The sequence below is a fragment of the Desmodus rotundus genome, chromosome 3 (genome assembly GCF_022682495.2).
Source record: "Desmodus rotundus isolate HL8 chromosome 3, HLdesRot8A.1, whole genome shotgun sequence".
In the NCBI taxonomy this organism is placed as follows: Eukaryota; Metazoa; Chordata; class Mammalia; order Chiroptera; family Phyllostomidae; genus Desmodus; species Desmodus rotundus.
Window position 1 is genome coordinate 49,437,524 of NC_071389.1, and position 15,481 is coordinate 49,453,004.

The following is a 15,481-nucleotide window of genomic DNA, read 5'->3' on the forward strand; positions in this document are numbered from 1 at the left end:
TTTGGAAGGTAGCTATTATGTATTAAATGCCAGTTACTATGCCAGTCATTAAAGATGGCAAGTAAGACACAGTTCTTGCCCTTCAGTTCCATATTGTAGCATAATCCTGAGCTCAGATTGTTCCATGAGAAGGAAAAAATAAACCAGAAAAATAAATCTAAAGGCCTTTACCATTTTAGAATATATAGAGTTAGTTCTGTACCCTCGGATAGACCATTACTAGAATATTCTAACCAATGAAGTGATTGTTAAGTAGTCATTATTGATTTTCTCAAGCAGATTACTCTTTGTGGAACTTTTGTTCTGGATCCTTCTAAGTTTTTTGGGTATTAGAATTCCTTGCTTATCTATGCAATCACTTTCCATTAAACTGCCAGTCTTCTACTTCCCCACTGACTCAAGTGCTGACTGAAGAGCCAGGAATATTATGCCAGTGGAGGTGAGAAGCAGGTATAAATGTGAAATCAATGGACTGTTCAGTAGCCAGTAAAGTCAGCCTTAGTCAGCCTCTATACCCCTAGCTCCTCAAACTTCCTAAAGTTTTCTCTAACAACCCAGCATGCCAGTGGGTTCATCCCGAGTATAGTTCAAAATGTGATACTGCACTGATCATGGCTTTTCTCTCTTCCCAAACAGGAGAATGTGGAATTTCATAGAGATAGGAGAGAATTCAATTTGCAATAAGGAAAAACTTGACCAGAAGGGTATTCAATTTTCTAGAATGGCTGATAAGGAAATCGGTAAAATAGAGAAATATACATTTGCCCTTTACATGGTTATCTTAGTTGTGTTTATGATGTTATATTTTTGTGATCCTGGTTAGTTGTGTTGGACAGTGCTGGACACTCTTTTTTGCATCTTTTCCTCAGTTCTCCTGATTAAAGTATCTTTGCTGGTTTTGAATGTAAACAGTGTACTGATCCCAAGAAAAGAAGTTAGACACCTAAAAAATATAATCAAATGGTTATTTGCTTTGCCCTACATATGGCCAAATAATAATTTTGAATATTTTCTTCACTGAAATTATCTCTTATTTATTTGGAATCAAGCAATATGCTTTTCATCTTCAATTTTTTTCCCATGATCACTGTCACTTCCTGATGTCTCTGATATTGTTCTTCTTAAAAACTTTTTAAAAATTAAAATTAATCTCTTAATTGAATACTCATTTAATAATTATTCCTTTATTCCTCTGACTTTATTTTTCATAGTAATCAAAATCTTGATTAGCCAGGAAAATTCACAGGCTTTCTTAGCTAAAGAATTCTAATGTGAAATTCATTTTTGAATTTCAAATTATCTGCCTTAAAAGATCAACAAAAAGAAGAGTGAATTCAGGAAGTAAACTCTCAGATTCTTCTGTAGTAATGGGTGAAGTACCAAGCACAGCACTACTGATGAGCATTGACTTCCTGTGTTAGATTTTCATGTTAAGCCATACTTAATTTTAAAAGATATATTTTATGTTACCAGCTCACAAACAGAACTGCTTCCTTGGTAGAAAAGATGTCAGGTAGAATGACTGAAGGAGCCAAAAAGGTGAGAACATAGGAGTGAACAAAGGAGCGGGGGTTTGCACTACATCATTTGAAGGTGGGAGACCACAGTGAGCTTGCCCTCTCTCCTCCAAACTGCCTTTAAGAGTTAAGAAATGATCGTTGTAATGTCTCCGGTGCTGAGGAAGCCCTGAAAGCCTATCATGAGATGACCTGCATACAGAGCTCACTTTGAAGACCTTTCCAGACCTAGTGCTTCCACAGGCTATCAATACTCACAGGAATCTATCTCGTGATTAATTTTCGATGTAACTTAAAGATTCCAAAATGATACTCTTGATTTGCAAATGCAGAAAATTTATAAGTATTGATTATATTCATGTGAGCAATCTCACTAAGTACATGTGGCATAAAAGAAAGTATGTAATTCAATTCTTCTGTTTCAGAATTAAGAACCAAGTTGTATCAATTTCCCCTTGAGGTTTCATATGTTAACATCTCTCTCCCTGGTATTTTTCAAAATGAAATCCCATATAGAACTTCCTTTGATTTTTAAGTTGTGACTTCTTTTTCCTCTTAAAATTTCTTAGACAATTTTGTTCCTTTAAAATGGGAGTTAAAACAAACTTTGGCAAACCACCAGACAACTATAAATGTATTTAATGCAACCTTGCTCCAACATTAACATTTTCACAAAGCGCAAGTAGACAGAACCTTGCTGTTTTTCATTATCTTTTCCAGCCGTGGCTGCAAGCCCAAATGATGCCACTTGACCAGAGAGATATTCTGTACATATTTGCTACTTTAATCACGTCCTGTCAACACCATGAATCGTCATCTGACACGTTATCTTCTCCACAGGCAGGCAGCCATATCCAGACCTTGATGGGGTCCCAAAGCCTTCAGCATCGGAGCCGTGAGCAGCAGCCATACGAGGGAAATATAAACAAAGTGACCATCCAGCAGTTTCAGTCACCATTGCCCATTCAGATCCCCTCTACACAGGCCACCCGGGGACCTCAGCCTGGACGGTGCTTAATTCAAACTAAAGGGCAAAGGAGTATGGATGGATATCCAGAGCAGGTAAGAAGAGTCTTCACAATTGACAAGTGTTCAGGAAATGTTCCGGGAAGTCCCAGGAGTCCATGGTTTGTCTTCTCTCGTTAATGTAGTCTGGGACACATTGGTGCTGGCGCCATGTGGAATACAGGGCAGTGCTTCTTGTGGGGATGTTATGATTATTTTCAGGGGGTAAGCACAACAATGTATAAGAATCGATGGTTGGTAAAATGCCCATTTTACACGAGGGAAAACCGATGGATCTGAAAAGGTTTTCTGGTTTATCCTACACTCTCCCCTTCCCTCTCCCCACTCCAGTTTAGCTCGCAGCACAGCTTTGGCATGGGACAAAGGCTTCAGTAGACGAGAACAGATGAGGTGTGGTTACCAAAGCCTCTGGTGACATCGACAGTGTGAGAAGTAAACTGTGTGTTCCTCTCTGTTTGTGGGAACATTTTATAAAGGACCTGCCCTCTGATTGCTGAATACTACAGAGATAAAGCTTTCCATGAAGAAAATTATAAACACTAGTTAGAAGGGAAACATTCCTGAAATGTGCTAACAGCTGCTGATAAATGCCGTGGAGCACAAAGAATGGCTGCTCTCCTGACCCAGCTAAAATTAGAGTTTGCTTTTCCATTACAAGAACCTGTTTTTCTTCCTTCGGAACAGAACACTGAATAGGATCTCAGCTATTGAGTGATACTGAGCTTAGAAATGAGACATTAAGATCTTAATACTTATAAAATTAATTTTTCTTTCATTCTTTAGGTAATTAGGCAAAGCTGACTTTGCCCACTGACTTCACTAAATCCTTAATATGGTGTATAAAGGTTTCACTTTATTGTTAACTCAAAGCTTCACATGTTCCCACCTTATTTTCTGAACATATCAGACGAGATTATCTTCATTTTCAAGTTTTTTCCTTTCTATTGTTATGAGCCACTTATTCTTTGGATCCCTGATACTACACATTTCCTCTATTTCTTAATACCCTTCTTGAAGCTGAGATTATCTATTAATCATTCTGAGAATCATAGATATTTTTTAAGATAATTGTCTTTTCTGTCCTGCCTTGATCTAGGCCAAGTATTGGGTTTAGGGTAAAATAAATCAGACAGGTGCCTTTAATGAGGTAATGATGTGAGGTTTTTAATTCTCCAGAGATTCTAAAAAGGTAATGAAGTTTTAAATTATGTTTTACTAAAGGTATCTAGAAGGTTAAAAGTTGTTCACGTATCCTCCCTCACAAGTATTATCACCTCAATTCAGTTCTCTGACTTCGTTATTCCTAATAGCAGCTACATGTTTTTTTCTCTGAGAACCAATGCATTTAAAAATTCACTGAGATCAATGCCCTCTATTTTCACCTACATTGAATAATAAATTTAGTTATTAGCATGCACTTATTCTGAATACTCTAAATTTCAAGTTTGTTTTACATTATCCCTCTAATAACACATAAATTGTACAGTTTGACTGAGAGGATTACTAAGTTTTAAAATTTACGTGCTTATTAAATTTAAAACATCATGTTTCAGAGACTGTATTTAGAGTTACTTGCAAGTGTTTTGATTCTTCACCCTGAAAACATGAGGTGCCATTGAGTTGCATTAGTTCTTTGTATATTTTGGAGATTAAATCTTTGTCAGATGTATCACTGGTGAAGTGTTCTCCCATACAGTGGGTCCCCTATTTGTTTTGCTGGTGGTTTCTTCAGCTGTACAGAAGCCTTTTTAATTTGATGTAGTCCCGTTTGTCTATTTTCTGCTTTGTTTCCAGTGACTTAGGAGATATATCAGCAAAAACATTGTACATTTAATATCTGAGATTCTATGGCCTATGTTTTATTCTAGGATTTTTATGGTTTCACGACTTACATTTAAGTCTTTATCCATTTTGAGGGTTTTTTTGTGTATGTTAAGTTGGTGGTATAGTTTCATTTTTTTTGCATGTACCAGTCCACTTTCCCCAACACCATTTATGAAGCAACTGTCTTTGCTCTATTGCAGGCTCTTGCCACTGTTGTGAAATAGCAATTGCTCATACAGGCGTGGGTTTGTTCCTGGGCTCTCTGTTCAGTTCCATTGATCTATATGTCTGTTTTTGTGCCAGTACCAGGTTGTTTTTATTACAGTGGCCTCATAGTATAATTTGATACAGGAGTTGTAATACCTCCAGCTTTGTTCTTCTTTTGTAAGATTTCTGAGACTATTTTGGGTCTTCTTTGGCTCCATATGAATTTTTGGAGTATTTGTTCTAGTTCCGTGAAGTATGCCATTGGTAATTTAATAGGAATTGTGTTGAATGTATAGATTGCTTTGGTAGAATAGCAATTTAAATTATGTTAATTATTCTAATACATGAACACGATATATGCCTCCATTTATTGGTTTCAATAGAAAATGGAACTGTTTTCTTAGTCTCCCTTTCTGATAGCTCATTATTGATGTATAAAAATGCCATTAATTTCTGGTATTAATTTTGTATCCTGCTACTTTGCTAAATTCATTTATTAGGTGTAGTAGTTTTTGGTGGAGTCTTTAGGGTTTTCTATGTACAATATCAGACAAACAACCCAATTAAGAAATGGGCAAAAACCTGAATAGACACTTCACCAAGGAGAACCTATAGAGCACCCATAGACATATGAAAAAATGTTCAACATTACTAATCATCAAAGAAATGCAAATTAAAACCACAATGAAATATTACCTCACACCTGTCAGAATGTCCATCATTAACAAATCAACAAACAATGAGTACTGGCAAGGATGCAGAAAAAAGGGAACCTTAATGCACTGTTGGTGGGAATGCAGATTAGTGCAGCCAATGTGGAAAACAGTATGGAATTTCCTTTAAAAACTAAAAATGGAACTGCCTTTTGACCCAGGGATTCTACTGCTAAGAATGTACACTAAGTATATCAAATCACCAATTCAAAAGAACTCATGCACCCCTATGTTCACAGTGGTGTTATTTACAATAGCCAAGTCCTGGAAACAGCCTGAGTGCCCATCAGTAAATCAGTGGTTCAAACACTATGGTACATTTACACAATGGAATACTATGTAGCACAAAAAAGAAGGAACTCCTACCCTTCGTGACATCATGGATGGAACTGGAGAGCATTGTGCTAAGTGAAATAAGCCAGTTAGTGAAAGACAAATACCATATGATCTCACCTATAAGAGGAATCTAATGAACACAATAAGCCAAAAAACAAAAAGGTAACAGAGACTTAGATACATAAAAGAGACTGACAGCTACCAGAAAGGGGAGGGTGGGGGAGGCGGGCACAGGATAAAAGATGGTGACAGGATTAACCGAAGAACATTTATGCACAACCCATGGACTCAGACAACAATATGTGTTTGGCTTGAGGTGGGGAAATGGTAGGCTGAGTGGAAGTGGGGAAAAGGAAAAAGTGGGAACAAGTATAACAGCATAAATGAAAATTAAAAATAAAATAAAATAAATAAAAACATCAGATGCCTTCCACTGAGATGTAAAAACATAAATATTCAATAGTTATGTGAAGGAAGAGACTTAAGTATGAAAAGTTCTGTGCACAGAAGAACCCCACACTTGGTTTAATGCTTGCTGTTGCCAATTTTTCTTCTTTTAAAGATCTTATTTATTTTATTTTTAAAGAGAGGGGAAGGTAGGGAGAAAGAGAGGGAGTGAAACATCAATGCCAGAGAGAAACATTGATTGGTTGCCTCTCATACTCCCCCCACCAGAGTTCTGGCCCACAAACCAGACATGAGCTCTGACCAAGAATCAAACAGGCAACATTTTGGTTTGTGGACAACGCCTAACCCACTGAGCCACACCAGCCAACAGCATCAGCTTTTAATTCTTAAAAATTGTTGAACTAGGGGCCTCACATTTTCATTTTGCACGAGGCTTAACTAGTTATATAACTGGTCTTGCTTATACATACTACTTCATTTAATCATCACAAGAATCATATTTCCTCTCTGCAAATGAATAATATGGGTACAGAGAAAACAAGTAACTTGTGAAAGATACAATTCGTCAAGCTGTAGTTTTAACCTAGGTTTATCTCACCCAAAAGCCAAGTGCTGTGTACCAACCTTACTATTAAACTAGCACATAATCTCAGATACTTACCTGCTATGGCCTCGGCCTCCTATTCTGTTAAATTATATTAATTAAACCTGTGCCAGCTACAAATCAGAATTATAGAAGTGCTGTATGCAAGACAGAGCGCTGACTTGAACTCGCATGAGCACTTCCAATGTTTTAAAAGACAAAAAGTACTGAACAAATGGAAAGTTTTATTAACAAAAGCATACTTCTTTATCCCTTAATATGACCTAGAGAACTAATGTATTTCTAATCAAATTAAAATATATTCCACTTAGCAATAAAAATATATACATTTGAAACCTCTATAACTTTATTAACCACTGTCATCCCAATGAATGTAATTAAAAAAATTTTTAAATGCTACCACTGATGATATTGAATGAATTAAAATAAATGCAGTTTTTTAACCTAGCCAGAGTACTTAAATTTGTTTAGCTGTTAAGAAATATGTCTTGAGGACTTTAGGTCAAGATGGCAGCATAGGCAGACATGGCTCACCTCTTTACACAACCACATCAAAATTACAACCAAAATATAGAACAACCATCAACAGAACCATTAGAAATCAAGTTAAATGGAAGTCTGACAACTGCGGAATTAAAGAAACCACATCCATCCAGACTAGTAGGAGGGGTGCAGATGTGGGTGCCTCACCCACATGTGTGGATAAAAATTTGGGGAGGATATGTCAGGAGCGAGGCGTCCCAGGCCCACACCAGGACCCCCAGCCCAGGGTTGCAGTGCCAAGGAGATAAGTCCCCACAACTTCCGGCTGCAGAAAAATAGCAGGGATTCAGTCAGTGAAAAAAACTGTAGCAGCCACAAGCAATACTTCTTAAAGAACCCACATACAGACTCACCTACTCAGACTCACTTCTTCTGAGCTCCAGTATCAGGGTAGCAGCTTGAAAGGCACCAGTGGAATACAGGGAGAAACTGAAGTGTCTAGCATTGGGGCAAGCAGAGGCCATTGTCCCTTTTCTAAATCCTCCCCTCACAAGACCAGCAAGCTGGTGTTATATCAAGACTCCAACAACCTGGCTAACACTGTTTGACCTGGCTTGGAGATCCCCAAAGACTCCCCCAACCCAAGCTGCTTTTCCACATGAATGGCTGGTCCCAGCTCATGCTTCATAACTTCCCAAATCCTCTCAAACAAACAATAGCAGACCTCTGTGACCCCCATGCCCAACAGTAGCAGCAGCCAGCCTAGATTCATAGCTAGGCTTCACCTGGGAATCTCCAAGCCCAGCAAAAGTAGCAACCATTTCAGATTGCTTTATAACTCAGGCAGGGTGGCCCAAGGCAAACACAGGTGGGGGCTGTGGCCTTGACCTGCACAATCCAGAAACCCCAGGGCCAGCACACCCAGTGGACATCTACAGACCACACTGGAGCACCACCACTTTGTCCCTGCACAGCTGATCCTCCACAAAGGGCAGATATTAGTGGTCAGTGGTCACAGCCTGTCCTTGCAGCTGAATGGCCTGAGTAAATCCCTCCCATTGATCTGCCGATAGCAACCAAGGCTCAACTACACGAGAAGGGTGTACTCAGCCCACACAAAGGGCACACCTCAAGTACCCAGCTAGGGTGATAATGGAGCTGTGCCACTGGACCCTACAGAACACCTACTACATTAGGCCATGCTACCAAGACACAGACTCAAAGCGGTTCTACCTAATACATAGAAATAAACACATGGAGGTTGCCAAAATGAGAAGACAAAGAAACATGGCCCAAATGAAAGAATAAAACAAAACTCCAGAAAAAGAGCTAAAAGAAAAGGAAATAAGCAATCTATCAGATGCAGAGATCAGAACACTGTGTACAAGGATGCTCAAGGAAATTAGTGAGGACTTCAACAGCATAAAAAAGATCCAGTCAGAAACTAAGGATACACTAATTGAAATAAAGAACAATTTACAGAGAATTAACAGTAAAGTTGATGAAGCCAAGAATCAAATCAATGACTTCGAACCTAAGGGAGCAAAAAAGAACCAATCGGAACAATAAGAAGAAAAGAGAACCCCCAAAAATAAGGATAGAGTAAGAAGCCTGTAGGACAACTTCAAGCATTCCAACATTTGCATACTAGGTGTGCCAGAAGGAGAAGAGAAGGAACAAGAAATTGGAGATATATTTGAAAAAATAATGAAAGAAAAATTCCCTAATTTGGTGAAGGAAATAGACATGCAAGTCCAGGAAGCACAGAGAGTCCCCAACAAGATGGATGCAAAGAGGCCCACTCCAAGACACATCATAATTAAAATGCCAAAGGTTAAAGATAGAGGGAATCTTAAAAGCAGCAACAGAAAAGCAGTTAGTTACCCACAGAGGAGTTCCCATAAAACTTCTAGCAGATTTCTCAAAAGAAACTTTGAAAGCTAGAAGGGATTGGCAATACATATTCAAAGTCACGAAAAGCAGGGACTACAGCCAAGATTGCTCTACCCAGCAAAGATTGCTCTACCTATCATTTAGAATTGAAAGGCAGATTAAAAGTTTCCCAGACAAGAAAAAACTTAAAGAGTTCAGCATCACCAAAGTATTATTATATGAAATGTTTAAGGAACTTATTTAAGAAAAAGAAGATCAAAACCATGAACAATAAAATGGCAAAAAATACAGATCTATCAACAAATGAATCTAAAAACAAACTAAGCAAACAAGAAGAACAGAGACAGAACTATGGATACAGAGAGTATTTAAATGCGTACCCAGTGGGAGGGGTTTGGAGATATGGGTGAAGAGGTGAGAGGATTAAGAAGTTCAAATAGGTAGTTACAGAATAGCCATGGGGATGTAAAGTACAGTATAGGAAATGGAGTAGCCAAAGAACTTATATGCATGATTCATGGACATGAACAATTGTGTGGGTAATGCCTGAGGGGTGGGAGTGCTGGGTGGAGGAGGGGAAAAGGGGAAAAATCAGGACAACTATAATTAATTAATAAATAATTAATAAATAGCATAATTAATAAAGTATAATTTTTAAAAAGAAATTAAAAAAAGAAATATGTAGTAAATTTTGATGTTCCTGCTCAATGATGAAACCAAGTCAATTTTCAAACTACCCATCACAATAAAATGGCAAAATAACCAAGAATTCTAATTTAATGCATTTATCTTTACATGTTTATTTTTTCATAGACATTCAGTATCAAGTCTGTTATGAAGTAAAATATATAGACTACAGGGTTTATGATAAATGAAATAAGTCAGAGAAAGACAAATACCATATGGTTTCACTCATTTGTGGAACCTAAAAAACAAAACAAATGACCAAATAAAACAAAACAGAAGCAGAACATCACAGAAACAGAGATCAAACAGATGGTTGCAGGAGGAACAGGGAATAGATGAAAAAGGTGAAGAAAATAAGGTTAATAATATTGTTTTAAGTTAGCATGGTGACAGATGATTAAAACACAGTGTAGTGATCATTTCTGAGGTGTATAAATGTTGAATCATATTGTATACCTAACATTAATATTATATAACAACTATATTTAAATTTCAAAACATTTTAAATATAAATAGAATATATAGAAGTGATTTCTTAAACTATAAAGTACTACACAGATTCAAAGTATTAATTTTTATAGACTAGAAATCTGATTTCTAATATTGGATGTTCTTTTTAATAAATTATCTATTACACAAAACTATGTGCATGTCATTTGAAGTTCATTATCATGGGATTTAACTTAGAGGAGGTATTTTAATGCATAAACCATTTTGGTTTTTAATGAACATTATAGAAGATAAAAATCAGAGTTGTATTAAGTAGTAAACTAAAGAAAGCCAGAAAGTGAAAGTTTGATTCCCATTCTACATGAAAAACTCCTAGCCATCTGAAATAAGCCAGTCAGAGAAAAACAAACACTGTATGATGTCACTAAGTGGACTCTAGCGAACAAACTGAACTAACAAGCAAAACAGAGACAGACTCATAGATGGAGAACAGATGACAGCTAGTGGGAAGGGGGGAGGTTAGAGGGTGGTGGGTTGAGCAAAAAAGAAAAAGGATTCGTGGACATGGACAACAGAGTGATTTCTGGGGGGAGGGGATATAAAAGGACTAAATGGCAATGGAAAAAATATAATAAAAATTATATATTAAAAAATAAAATAAATTTAAAAGCTAAAAAAAGACTCTTAGTCATCATATCCATGCTATCATCTCTGCCTTTGATTCTCAGTCCAAATGAAGAAACTTAAAAATTTTATTCACCTTATTCTCCCTTTCACATTATAATAATATTTTATATCAATTTTTCTCAACCTCAACTGTGTATTAGAATCTATTCAAGAGATTTAAAACACACTGATGCCTTGACCTCATCCCTAAAGAAACTGATTTCATTAGTCTGGATGTGACCTTGGTAATGGGAATTTTTTAAACTCTTCAGATGATTTTATTGTGTAGCCAAAGTGAGAACTAATATTTAAGATATTCTATGGCTCAACAATCTACCAGCTGAATAATATATTATCATCATTACTATTTAAAGTATACATAATTTGTCCATAAGTTTTTAATATTCTTTTAAAAATCTAACATTAACTTGGTTTTTCTCTTTGGTAAATGTATAATCCAAGGCAAAGTACATTCATATATGTGGTTACTAGTGCAGAAATAGGAAAGTAAAACATCAGCATGATGCTTCAAATGGCTCAAAACCCTTTTATGTATTAACTGACTTCATCTAATCAACAATGCTCATAGGCATAACAGTTTCTGTTTTATTGACTAAAAAACTTAGATTCAGAGAAGTTAACGGTCTTGCCTGTGGTCACAACAATCTAGAAGTCGAGCTGGAATTAGAACCCAGTTTCACAAGTCTACGACTCTACAACATCACACAAATACAGAGGTCAAGAGTAACCCCATGTTGGAAAAGCAAAACAATGGAAAAATGTACCCACGAGTCCATGTCTGCCCTAGACTAGTGTCCATACCCACTAACTGGCCTAACATATCAAGATGGACAGAGCTCCATAGCTGTCTCCTGCCAGTTCTGTGAACATGCATTCAAACTAAAGTTTGTGCCTGAAGGAGAATTTATAAGCTTACATTAGAATTACATTAGATCCACCTCTGTGCATTATACAAAATGATCTGCATCCATCATATTCAAGGGGAAAAACAAAGCTAAAGCTCCAAAACCTTCCCGGAAAGGAATACTTTAGTCTCCTGCAGGAGAAATTACTTTCATACTTAACAACGTGAGGGAGAGGGGGCCAGGACGAGGTAGAAGAGAGTAAAGGAAGAATAAATGGTGATGGAAGGAGACTTGACTTTTGCTGGTAAATGCACAATGCAATATACAGATGATGTATTACAGAACCGTACACCTGAAACTTACATAATTTTATTAACCAATGTCACCCTCATAAGTTAAATAAATTTTTTTAAAGAAATAAAAAAATAATATGTGAAGTAGATGCAGCAGTTGGCTAAGAAACATAATTTCAGACATTTCTTTAGATCAGATGCTCTGGTCAGCTGCCTGAAGGGCTCCCAAGGGTTCCAGGTAAGGCTTTCATCTACTGGGGCCAAGTGAAGAAAACTACATTATTCTGAGTATTTGATGTATGAAGAAAAACTTAAAAAGATTTGTTTTATTTAAATTGTGATTTTTTAAATTAACAGGCAATAATTTGATAAAGATGATTAAAAAATAGATATTAAAATGATTTTAATGCATGTTATTTACTCACTGATTTTAGGAACAACCCATACCTTATCCTGCTCCATGATTTTGGAACTATTGCTACTTATAAATATTTTCCCATAAAATTTTATTGCTCAGTCACCAAAATAATAATGCAACTCTAAAATTATAATTCATAGTTTGACACAAACAATGTGTAATTCAATACCACAAATTATACAAATTGACCTTACAAATTCTGTGCAGTTGAATTCTGTAACATTGCAGTTGGAATCCGAAGGCCTCTTTCAGGATCCCACTAAATATGTATATGCTTTTGTTGTTTCCTTAAGTGTAAAAAAACAGGAAATGAAGTGAATACTCTTTAGAATTTATTTACAGACTAAAAAAGCATTTGAGTTTTTATTTCCTAGATACATACAGAGTCGGCTAATTTTTCTGAAAAATCTCAAAAATGTTACATCAGAAAATTTTATTTATCAATTTTTATATTAGTATGTCTTCTCAGAAGGTTTAATTAGGAGTTTGAGGAGGACAACAGAAAAAGGTATGAAAGCAGAAGGATCAAAAATATTATTCTTGATTATTAACATTTATATACTTTATAATTATTATTACCTTTTTGAAGCTCATTAGAAACTTTGGAAATGCAGAGAATTTTTATATGGATTTTGTGTGGCTATGCAATGCACAGGTGAATTACACCTCCCAACGCACACATGTGCACACTCACAATACACAGAGTGCTACTGTTTCCTTTGTTCTCGCTCCTGCGTTTTAGAGCAGAGCAAGACCCAGTTAGATCACTACATGCCAGAGAGATTATAGACGATGATCTCACAGGGCCTCACTACTGCATAACAACCCACTTTGTCACGGACTCTCTAAGATAAACCCAGTATTTTGTTAGAGCAAAATTAGCACAGACCAGATATTAAGTGAAGTCAAATGATGGCAACAGACTCTGAAAGATGCAAACGCACCACTGACTGCCAGGATGTCGCTTATATCTTCAGCCAGATATTTCAGAAATTGTTTTCAATATCTTAATAGAAAATTGAAATGCTGATTCTCATTAAATAAGCTATTAGCCTTCTAGCTATATAACCTTTTGGTAGAACACTGCTCCTCTTTGTTACAGACTGTTTCTTGACTGTGAGGTATTCTGTCTTCTTATATTTCATGGCCCCTTTGGGCCTTACCAGGCAGGTGGAACTCCTTATGTGTGAGATGAATACTTTCTCCGACATGCTTTATGGTACACAACAGTCACAACACAGCCTCTTAGCCATCCCATAGTATACCATAGCTTCAGATAAGAATGTATGGTTGTTTGTCACACTTATAAAACCACAGTGTCATCTTTATTATTTCTAATGTTGAAACATATACTGAGAGGCCACAAGGAGGAGTTGGATCATGGCGTCCAAGGAGCAGAGTTGGGGAAGAGGAGGCAGAGGAGGCAGGGAGTGCTGCAAGAGGAAGCCTGCACCGGGGGCGCTCGCAGAGCATTTGGTTCTGATGGAATTGTCAGGAATTGTCAATTCAGACTTTTTCTTAAAATGTGAAAATAAATGTAAGATTTTTGGAATGGACACTGAGAGGTTCACTCTGCAAGTGGAGAGCTATGCCTTTTCTGGAGAGTAGGAAGACACTCCTGGGGCCAGTGTTATATTTGAAGAAAAATTGAACATGTGCATGCAGAAGGTAATGATAAAACATTGCTAAAATATAAGTGACATGCAATGAAGAATCTCAGCCTGACAAGAACTCTTCTAACAGAAAAGAAAGAAGGAGAAGAAAACATAGGTTAGTTCACCTAGTTCTCTGAAAGTAGGTGATTTAATATTGGCTTTGACAGTGACATACTGCTACCAGGAACTTTTATTGTACTTTGTAGTGACAACTACATGTAATATGATAAATATATTATTGAGTGTGCTCCATGAAAAGTATTCGGCCAGGTAGCTCAGTCGGTTAGAGTGTCATCCCCATATGCCAAGGTTATGGGTTCCATCCTGTCAGAGCACATAGAAAGATCAATCCATGAATGCATAAATAGGTGGAACAATAAATTCTTTCTTCCCCTGCCTCTCTCCCCGCTTCTCTCTCTCGTCCATTCCTCTCCCTCTCTCTAAAAATCAATCAATAAAAAAAACTTTAAAGTACCAAACATAGATTTAAAATTCAGTTGACCTCTAGCAGAGGGCACGGAGGACATATAAGAAATCTTTATTTGCTTTGCATTTAAAATAGTCCTGAGACTCTTATTCAAGGGGAGAAGGAATGTGAGCTGAATCTAGAAAACAGAGTGCTTCTGTGAGGTTAGATGGTGAAATAATAGTGAGAGTAAGCAACCTAAGTGCCCATCAGCAAATGAGTGGATCAAAACACTGTGGTACGTTTACACAATGGATTACTATGCAGCAGAAAGAAAGAAGGAGCTCCAACCCTTCGCGACAACATGGATGGAACTGGAAAGCATTATGCTAAGTGAAATAAGGCAGGCAGTGAAAGAGAAATACCATATGATCTCACCTATAAGTGGAACCTAATCAACAAAATCAACAAGCAAGCAAAATATAACCAGAGACATTGAAATAAAGAACAAACTGACAGTAACCAGAGAGGAGAAAGGAGAGGAATAATAGGGGATAATGGGGGAAGGGCCATCAAGGAACATGTATGAAGGACCCATGGACAAAGCCAAAGGGGGTAGGTTCAAGGATGGGAGGTGGAGACGGGTGGGGCAGGGGCAGGGGTGGTGAAAACGGAGCAACTGTACTTGAGCAACAATAAGAGAAGAAAAGAAAGTAATCATGAAGAGTTTGTCAAGAAAGTTGACATGATTTGCAACTCCTAGAGAAATCAGCAGTCGTCTTCTTTTTTTATTATTAAAACTCTTGGTAAGTGGAGAAGATATGATGATAGCAGTTTCTGGATTCTCAAGGTGTAACCTCAGAGGATCTCCTAGAAATGTTTGGCAGCCACAACACTTTTGCCAAGAAACATACAGCTGAAAGAAGTTGGCTGTATGTGTGAGGGAGGAACTAGGACCACAGTTGCTATTCCTGAGTCTAGTTGTTAATTAGCATTCATTTACCTTCTCCAACTGCTGAATGTCTCAGA

General features: G+C 37.1%; 1 protein-coding gene across 2 annotated transcripts in view; it reads left to right on the forward strand.

Annotated features, from left to right (window-relative positions):
- Positions 1-15,481, forward strand: part of LRRC7 (leucine rich repeat containing 7) — a 483,504-nt gene that overhangs the window by 433,789 nt on the left and 34,234 nt on the right. For both annotated transcript variants that reach the window (XM_024565449.3, XM_024565450.3), the window contains one exon: positions 2,358-2,579. In XM_024565449.3, the coding sequence (XP_024421217.3) occupies positions 2,358-2,579 (222 nt within the window). The remainder of the gene's footprint in view (positions 1-2,357; positions 2,580-15,481) is intronic.